The sequence below is a fragment of the Echeneis naucrates genome, chromosome 9 (genome assembly GCF_900963305.1).
Source record: "Echeneis naucrates chromosome 9, fEcheNa1.1, whole genome shotgun sequence".
Lineage (NCBI taxonomy): Eukaryota > Metazoa > Chordata > Actinopteri > Carangiformes > Echeneidae > Echeneis > Echeneis naucrates.
The window spans coordinates 22,139,341-22,148,659 of NC_042519.1; the positions used below are offsets into that span (position 1 = coordinate 22,139,341).

The 9,319-nt window shown below is 40.6% G+C and overlaps 1 protein-coding gene across 1 annotated transcript; it reads left to right on the top strand.

Annotated features, from left to right (window-relative positions):
• The first annotated feature begins 208 nt into the window (after nucleotides 1-208).
• Nucleotides 209-7,813, top strand: npffr2a (neuropeptide FF receptor 2a). The gene is made up of 3 exons (XM_029511199.1): nucleotides 209-536; nucleotides 4,042-4,141; nucleotides 6,961-7,813. The coding sequence occupies exons 1-3, from the start codon at nucleotides 209-211 to the stop codon at nucleotides 7,811-7,813; spliced, it is 1,281 nt and encodes a 426-aa protein (XP_029367059.1).
• Nucleotides 7,814-9,319: the final 1,506 nt, after the last annotated feature.

Genomic DNA, 9,319 nt, shown 5'->3' on the forward strand with positions numbered 1-9,319 from the left:
AAGAACTTTTACAGTGAAAAATACCAGATCTTATTTTTCATGCCGATTACCCCATGATTATTTTTTTTATGTAACAACTGTCTGGGAAATGAGGATTTAAGGATTAAAAAGGAAAAATGGAAAATAAATAAAACTAAAGACTAAAGTTAAGGCCAATAATGTGACTTCAGTCCTGAACGTTAATACCTTTCAATTTCTCAGGTTTAAAATGACCGAAGGCCTGGAGACCAACCTGACTCAACCCTATGACAGCTGGACGTTTTACAACTCCTCCGCAGAGTCTGTCGCACCGAGGAACAACATCACCTATGTTGGATATTACCTGCATCAGCCGTCCACGGCGGCCATCTTCATCGTGTCCTACTTGCTGATCTTCCTGGTGTGCATGGTGGGGAATGGAGTGGTCTGCTTCATTGTGCTGAGGAGCAGAAACATGCGGACCGTCACCAACTTGTTCATTTTGAATCTCGCTGTGAGCGACCTGCTGGTTGGGATTTTCTGCATGCCCACAACACTTCTTGACAACATTATTACAGGTAAGTAAACCAGTAATTCAACAATTTCATTGTGCTGCTTCCATGGGACTATTACTCAAATTACTTTGGTGATCTTAAGGACAGTAACAGTTGAACACATTGGTATGGATTGAAATTTCATTGAACTGCCATGAAGGGCAGATTGTTCAAACCTTTCAGTGGTGTCATTCTCAGGCTTATCTCTAGATTTAGATTTGGTAAAGACTTATGTGTTGTTGTTCTGAACAACCACGTTGTTGTTGTTGTGTACTGAAGAATCACAGCCACTGAGAGCTGCTGGCCTTCATAATCCTTCCAATAACCGTAACCCCCCCCCCCCTTTTTTTTTTTGATTGGACTTGCATTAAAATGAATGACCGAAGGTGTAAGTGGAGGCAAGCATGTGTGGAATGAACCGTATAAACGTTGTGACACAGACTGCGTTGGTGAAAAATAAAGACATCCAGCGGCTGAAAATGTGATTTACTGTACGGTGGTGGCCGTAGTCCTGCCTGCATGCATAAGTAACAGCAGGGCGTTCACACACGGCACTGACTCAACTTGACAGTTGGCTCTGGCTGACACAAATCTCACGAGTGACTGAAGGCAAGTGATGCTGGGTACGAGTTCAGATGCCTCATGGAGGATGTAAGCTTTTACTTCTTTCAGCTACTCACAGCCAGACACAGTAATTCTGGATGAGCTACATTACCACCAAACTGATTGAAAAGAAAATAAAGGCCATCAGTTTTTCAAAAGATGATTTTTTTTTTCTTTAAATGATTGAGCATTTTTAAAAACATCCTGCTGTTGTTAAAACATAAGGATTTCAATTGGACGACAAATGTTTTGCTGTGATGGTTATGGATCACCTACATTTTCCATATTCAGTTTTATTAGTTCAGGGTCATCATTGAATGGGCAATTACATGCCATTTACTCTTTATTACCACAGAGGCATTTTTGTGCTGTTTGGCATGTTCTCATAGTGATAGTGAACAAAATACAAGCACACAATTTACAGCTCTATTCAGGAAAAGCTTCATGCCTACCTTAAATCTGTTTAAAGTTTAAAGGAGGCAAAGCAAGAACACTTTCTTTGTATGGCACCATTCATACATTCAGCAATTCAGGGAAAGTACTACTATCATTCCAGTCGACTGGGACTCATTGGATGTTTTTCCCATGGCTAACCATCTGATCAAATGGGGCAGAAAGACCTTTCTGCAAGACGCCAAGCCATTAAAAAAAAAACAACCTTTCACCTTCATTGCAAATGGAGATTCTGCTTGAAGCACTTCAAGGCATTGCATAGGGGGATATAAAAGGGGTCAAATCAAGTCAAGGCGGGGAGCAGTTTGGGGTGGGGTGGGGGGCTGAGCTGTGAAGTGAAGAGTACCATGTCAATCACAGACCGGCTCTGACCCAGTTCATCATGACCCCCTTGGCTCTGTGATGACAGGCGGATACTCGGACTGGTGTTTGTTTTCTCTGATTTCTGGACTGCATGCATGTTGTGAAGTTTGCGTCCCACCAGCTCTGTGTGTGGTTTACATGAATGAAAACTAGATATCACTCTCTGCAACTGTCTCCATGGCCACAGTGGATAACAACAATGAGGGGTGGGTGGGGGGGGGGGTTCTGTCATCTGTGTCAACGCTTTTTGGCTCCTTGCGATGTGTGATTGACATGAAATCATCATGAGGACAATGTGAAAGCAGTGATGTTACCCAAAACATTACAAGAGTGGATAATGGGATTTCTGCTGATAATTGCAGTCATTGATTTTTCTATTGGCTTGTATCGATTCATCCAAATGATTAACTTTTACCATCCTCCAGAATAGAACCTATGACCTCCAAACCTCTGAAGCTGAGGTCTTTGAAAAACTCTCTAAGTGATGCCTGGAGATCATGACGCTGAAAAGCATCTGTGACAATGAATTTCAGCACTGAAAATAAAACTGGAAATAACATATTTTAGTACTTGTATTGGGACCACTCAGTAATAGAAGCAGAAGATTTGGGGCCAGTGACGCCTCCAAATGTTTTCTGCAGTCTTCCACGATCTTCTTGTCGTGTTCAAGCCGTTTAGGGACTGCAGGAGTCTGCTCACAGGTTCATTGCTTACAAGTTTAAAAAACAGACTGTTTTTTATTTTTCAGACTCAATGGGAGCATTTAATTGTTGTTCTGCCTAAGAACTCAAGGCTTTTACCCAAAACCCAGTTTTGTGATTCTGCATAACACATTTTGCTCAGAAGTGCTTCAGTATTCCCATGGTCCCATCATTCCTTTCATACAATCGATGCTTGCAGCAACAAAAGAAGAAAATGATCATCAGTGTAACGGAACCACCAATATTTTTTCCTTTAATAACGCTGCATTCCCAAAGAGCACTATTTTGGTTTCATCTGTTCACATGCTATCCCAGAATAAGGTTGGCTTTCCTATGAATTTTCAAATATTAGTCTTGTCCCTTTTTCCTTTTTATGTCTCAGGCAGCCTTTCTGTTTATAAAAAACAAACACTTATGTCCTGTTTCTGCAGTAAACCTACCAAAATCAGTTTATTGAGGCCATTTGACACAAAAAATTATCCATGGAGAGGTTCTTCTTTTGTTTGAGGAACTAATCTAAGTTGTTGAAAGGAGTGCCAATAATTGTGTCTGAGATATCAAATAAAATCAGATTTATTTATACAGCCAACCAAATCAAGGCACTTGATATAATTACACTATTATGCAAGCCAATCCTTGACATATAATTGTTAATGCATTTAACTCTGAAGTCATTCAGAATTCAGGTATGGTGCTATTCATTGTGACGAGCGTTGTATTTGGATTTACAGGCTTGTTTTAAGACGGGAATAAAGCTTTGACACACACACACACACACACACACACACACACACACACACACACACACAGTCTACTACCTTGGAACACATTTAAAAAAAAAAAATAAATAAACATTTCCTCATCGTAGAAGATGATAAATAACTACTAAGAAGAAGAAAACATCATTATGTCTGTTTTTAAGTGATAAAAAAGCGGGTCGGGAAACATTGACATTACAATGTCAAGTTCTTGATATGGGTCAAGCTTCGTTTAAATCTTTCCTTCCCAACCTCCTTTTAAATGATTATGTCTTCAGACTCCAGATTGCTGGCGGTTATTAAATAACGTCTTAAATCCGAAGTCTTAAGCTCAAGCAGGAGACATAACCCAAAAAAGTAAATCTCAATCAGGCAAAACTGGACTTCTGGATTTCTACTATGAATTTCAGACAGCTTTTCATTCAGTCAACCTTTATAATAAAGCTTACACCCACGTTGTCAGCTGCCCTATTAGGTGCTGCTAAAGAAGGGATTGTTCTGTCTTTAGACACTCAGATATGACATTTTGATCCCCCTGTACACAGATTTATTTGTGAATATTGACGCAGGGTGAATTCCTGCATTTTCTGTCCTATCTGAACTCAATATGTCAATGGTAAAATCAGCTAAATGCATCTTTCCTGTTGACAGGATGGCCATTTGGAAGCCTGGTCTGCAAAATGAGTGGCATGGTTCAAGGGATCTCTGTGTCAGCATCTGTCTTCACTCTGGTCGCTATTGCTGTTGACAGGTATAGTGGCTAGACTTTACAATTACTGCTTCATTAAACATCAGAGCACATTTCCATTTCGAAGCACCTTCCATACTTCCAACTGCAACCACAAAAAGTTCTTAATGTGCAAACAAAAGCCTTAAACAGCTCAATCTCACTGAGTTAAATGGCTCACTTCCAACATTTTTTGTGTTTTCATCCATACCTCACAGCTTTCTTCAACCAACAAAAGATAGAGCCTGAAAAAGGGCAGGAAGTGATCTGGATGCCCTAAAACCTTTAGGTTACATTTACTTGTTAATATTTCATATTATTGGCTCCACACTGTCTTATTATTGAGTACTAACACCTCCACTGTGAAGGTGATAATGCTGCAGTAAATGTAGATGTCTTACAAAGAAAGGCCCAAGAGCTGGTTCTTGTTCAGTTCAGTTGTTGGAATCAAACAAGCAAACAAAAAAAAAAAAAAAACCATGCCACATTGCCTCATTGTTTATCAAGATGACAACTTCCATTGTGTTCAATTTCTTGATAAACACCAGTAAAGGCCTCATGGACTCACTGTAAAGAAACAGTTTGCTGCCGACGAAACACACATGCAACCGCATTAAAGGGGCACTGTGGTGGACAAGAGGACAGCAACAGCTCTACAAGCTATAAAACTGATAGAGTTGGTGTTGATATCACTGGTCCTCAGATCCTGGACATGAAGTAATGTCACCATGTGAAAGAAATAAATAAATAAAATAAAAATCAATGAATAAAGCTGTGCCTCAGGAAAGGATGGAGAGCTTGAATGATGCACCACTTTACAGACAGTTTCTGCCAATGATAAGAATCGTGTTTTGCAGGGGGGGAAAGATTAAGAGCTCTGTCTCACAGCATTCAGCCAGTGTACTCATACACAATCTTGTTTATGTATTTATCCCCATGGAACCCTGCAGCATTTATTCCAGCATGGTGGCATCACAGACACTGATTCTGCAGAATCACTAACAGGTCACTCAGGCATGAAAGTGTCTGCACCCCTGTGGTCAAACTATCAACTCTCACATTCTTTCCCAGCAGGACCTGAATGCATTTTCTTTCCCGTAAAACGTTTGCGAAGATGAGTCTGCCATAAACATTAAAATGCTTATTATCAGTCGTTAACAAATTTCGAATGCAGGGTGTTTACTACAACCTCAACACCTGATGAGACACGCCTATCGTCTGAAGAAGCTTCAGATTGGTCAACATCATATACATACAACACCACCACCACCACACATTCACAGCTAGGAGCAAGTTAGGCCAGGGAGAACCGGCAAAGGGGTTTGAACCCACAATCTTGTCGCTGAGAGGTACAGTGCACTGCTAAAAAGTTCTTGAAATAAATACACACGTTTATCATTAAACAACAGAGATAAGTCTTTTCATTTTTATTCATAAAACAATAAAAAGATGGTTAAATAGTTATGAAAGTGAAGACTGCATCCTGGATGCACAGAATTTAGTCTCATGGAAGTTTCCAGAACTGAATGTCAATTTCACACATCAGTTTTAAGCATTAATCTTTAAACAGAGCACACACATTCTCTTGTGTTTTGCCTGCGAAAACAATGTTTTTGTATCACAAAGAAACTTGGTTGCATCTGAGCTTGCCAGTGTCAACTCCATGATTTGGCTCAACTTTCAGTAGGACATCTCATACAACTGTCACATTCAGCCCACACTCACCTCGTGCCTCACCACCTCATCAGCCAGCCGATATGTTAACAGCCCAGTGTTCTCACAGACACTGTCAGATTAGTCTCCAGCATTTGTTTGTGGAATGATCTCCTGATATTGACTCTGCCTGTCCCTGACCACTTCTCCTGGAAGTCGGACCTGCCTTCTGCCTCTGACTGTGAGTTGTGCCTGTGTATCTCCTGGTTCTGGTCATTCCAGCTCTCCTGCCTGGCACTTGCCTGCTACCTCTTTCGAAAGGCTTGCTGTCACCTCAGTTCACATCTCAGCAGGGAAACTAACTGAACATTCAGAAAAATCTTGTGGATTGTTGCTCAGTTGCTGCAATGATTTGAATAAGGAGTTATTATTATTTTTTTAATCTATACTCCTGTTGTTGTGCTGTTCTCGGGTCCCACCTAAACCCGTGACAACAATGGCTGGTGAAAAAAGGCCCCGGAGTAGTAAAATAGGAGACATGTTTTTAAAAGCGTCAGCCGTGTTTGGACACTGATCTGCAGTACAAATTGCACTACAGAGAAGAGAGAAAAAGATGAAGCATAAGCAATAACGTCAGTGTCTTGTACATTATTTTGCAGCACACAGAACTGTCGGAAATCCTTTGTAATTTATGTTTTGTTTTTGCTTTGGTGCTCTGAGCTAATAATACTGTCTACTCTCAGCATATACATACTACTATATGCAGGACCCAGAGAGTTTCAGCAATAGTCCTTCTCCCCTTTAAAAGTTCATTTGGCAGGATTATGCAAATGGTGTTGAAATGATCTGAAACTCAGTTGTGGGATAGAACGTGGGGCAAAGATGAATTCATTAGTTTTGGTGCAGGTCCAGGAATTTTTATTTATTTATTTTTTTTTTTCCCAACATTTGCTTTTTCAACACTTTTTAGAGTGTTTTGTTGGTCTCTCTGGCTATAATGTGGCTGCTTTGGTGGATCATATTGGATTGTCTGGACTTGAGAGCCACTTTTGTTATGTAACATTGTGCTGTTTAGAATAAATGTTCTTCACTGTCATAATTTCCAGTGGAAAAGCTAACTGATAAAATTAGGTTTCATGTTTACATGCATCTCCCTTATTCAATCTTTTCTTTTTAAATCCCTTTTTCAGATTCAGATGCATTGTCTACCCCTTCAAGCAGAAGCTGACCATATCCACAGCCACCTTGATAATAGTCATTATATGGGTTCTGGCCATATCCATCATGTGTCCCTCTGGGGTGATGCTACAAGTGACCAAGGAGCAAACAATTCGAGTGCTGCTGGGCTATGACAACAAAACAAGTCCGTTCTATTGGTGCAGAGAAAACTGGCCAAACCAGGATATGAGGAAGATTTATACCACTGTCCTGTTTGCAAATATCTACCTTGCCCCTCTCTCGCTCATCGTGGTCATGTATGCTCGGATTGGCATTACGCTTTTCAAAACAGCAGTCCCAACGGGAGGGAAGCCGGGTCATGAAAACCGCCACACTGTGTCAAAGAAAAAGCAAAGGGTGATTAAGATGCTTCTGATAGTTGCTTTGCTGTTCATTGTTTCCTGGCTGCCTCTGTGGACCCTCATGATGCTGAGCGACTACGCCAGCCTGACTGAGCAACAGTATAGAATTATCAACATTTACATTTACCCCTTCGCCCACTGGCTAGCCTTCTTCAACAGCAGCGTCAACCCCATAATTTATGGTTTCTTCAACGAGAACTTCCGCAGTGGATTTCGAGCCGTGTTCAAGTTCAGCCTGTGTGCGACGGACGGCCAGCAGAGGAGACCCTACTCGCACAGGCTGCAGGGAAACTCTGTCCTCCCAGCCAACAATATGCAAACCTCTCTGGAGCCTATTTCTCTCAACAGTCTGGATAAAACCACTTCCAGGCGACTCAATCATGTCACTCAGCAGGACCTGGTCATGGAAGACCTGGAAAAGGCATCGTGCAGTAGTGAGGGTGTGACTGCAGTGTCTATTTGAGGAGACATACAGAAACCTCGAGGTGATAAGCAAAGGTGTACCGAGAAAATTGCCCTCGCCATTTTTGCTTGCCCTCTCCACAGTAAACTGCTCACATCAAAGCAGTTTCAAAGCTATCGTTTATATGTAATTTGTCCAAGGCAATTTCAATACAACAGTCCGAGAGAAAAACAAAAACAAAAAAACAAACTGGGGGGGGAATACACACACTACTGTAATTTACTGACTGTCGCGCACCACTTTTGCAGTTTGTCTCTGGAATGTCCACGTTTGGAGTGAAAACTTAAATGACTGACCTGAAGAATCCGTTTGGTTGATTACCTTGATTTATCACATAGTTTGCATGAAGACTGTGCGGTGACATTTGAAGAGCAGATTTCAGAAGTAAAATAATTATTTTGCTCCAGAAACCTTTACAGAGGAACGATGTCCTGACCTCAACTGATCAAGTCATTTTTTAGTCTTGTCAAAGTGAAAGTGGTGACCGACCTACTTCTGATTACAATCTGAGCCTGTCACTGCAGTTAAGTAGTCTGACAATGAGTTTATCTTGGACAAATCAAAACACCCCCTCCCTCTCAAAAAGTAACGCAACATTTTTTCAAACTACCTTACCATAGCTATTAAAAGTAGTTTTATTTATTGATTAAACATGTATACACTGTTGCTTACACTGTCCATTAGGTTTTGCTGGCTTAGTTTAGTAGCCTTCATGAGAACAATCTACTTACAAGTGACATTTTATCTGGGCTTTTATTCCTAAATCTGCAGTGTAAACACACCTGAGTGTGTAATGATGCTGGTTTCAATATTATTTATTCATGATTATCTCATGAGGCTGTAATGAATGTGCCAATCTCAGATGTATCTGTTTAACTGTTATCAGTTAGCCTGTACAGTGACCAGATTTGTCCCAGAACATGCATCATCTGCCATAAATACATGTCACTGAGTCAAAAGTTCAAATTGCAATTGCTAATGTGAATCTGTTTTTCTGTGTAAAATATTGTAGCTACTGTTAAAGAGTGCTGAAAAACTTTAGGTTCAAAGGTGTTTAAATTCAAGTCACTGCTGTTGGTGGCGTCAAATGGGAGGAAAAAAAAAAAAAAAAAAAGGCCCAGAAGTTTTATAACAAAGACATAGAAAATGAAAAAGATCCTCATCAGGAAATGTCCTAAATCATGCATTCATAAAAGCACATTTTTCACATGTCACTGGCAGCCATGTTGGAGGTCCTGTCTGTACAACAGCAGTGAATTTGAGAAATTTGTGCGACAACAGCAGTGGTTCAGATTTTATGATAAAGTTGAGTGAATTTTAAAAACCACAAGAATCGCAGAGCAAACTGCTGTCCCTACAGGGGCCTCCATGATGGCATAAGACATACAGTCAGGTGACAAATTCAAGGAGAAACCAAGCTTTAGTGTCTTAGTAAGGTGTTTGGTGTGTCACCATGGATCACTGAGTCCAGAACCGCTTCAGAGTATCTTGGCATTTATTAATAAT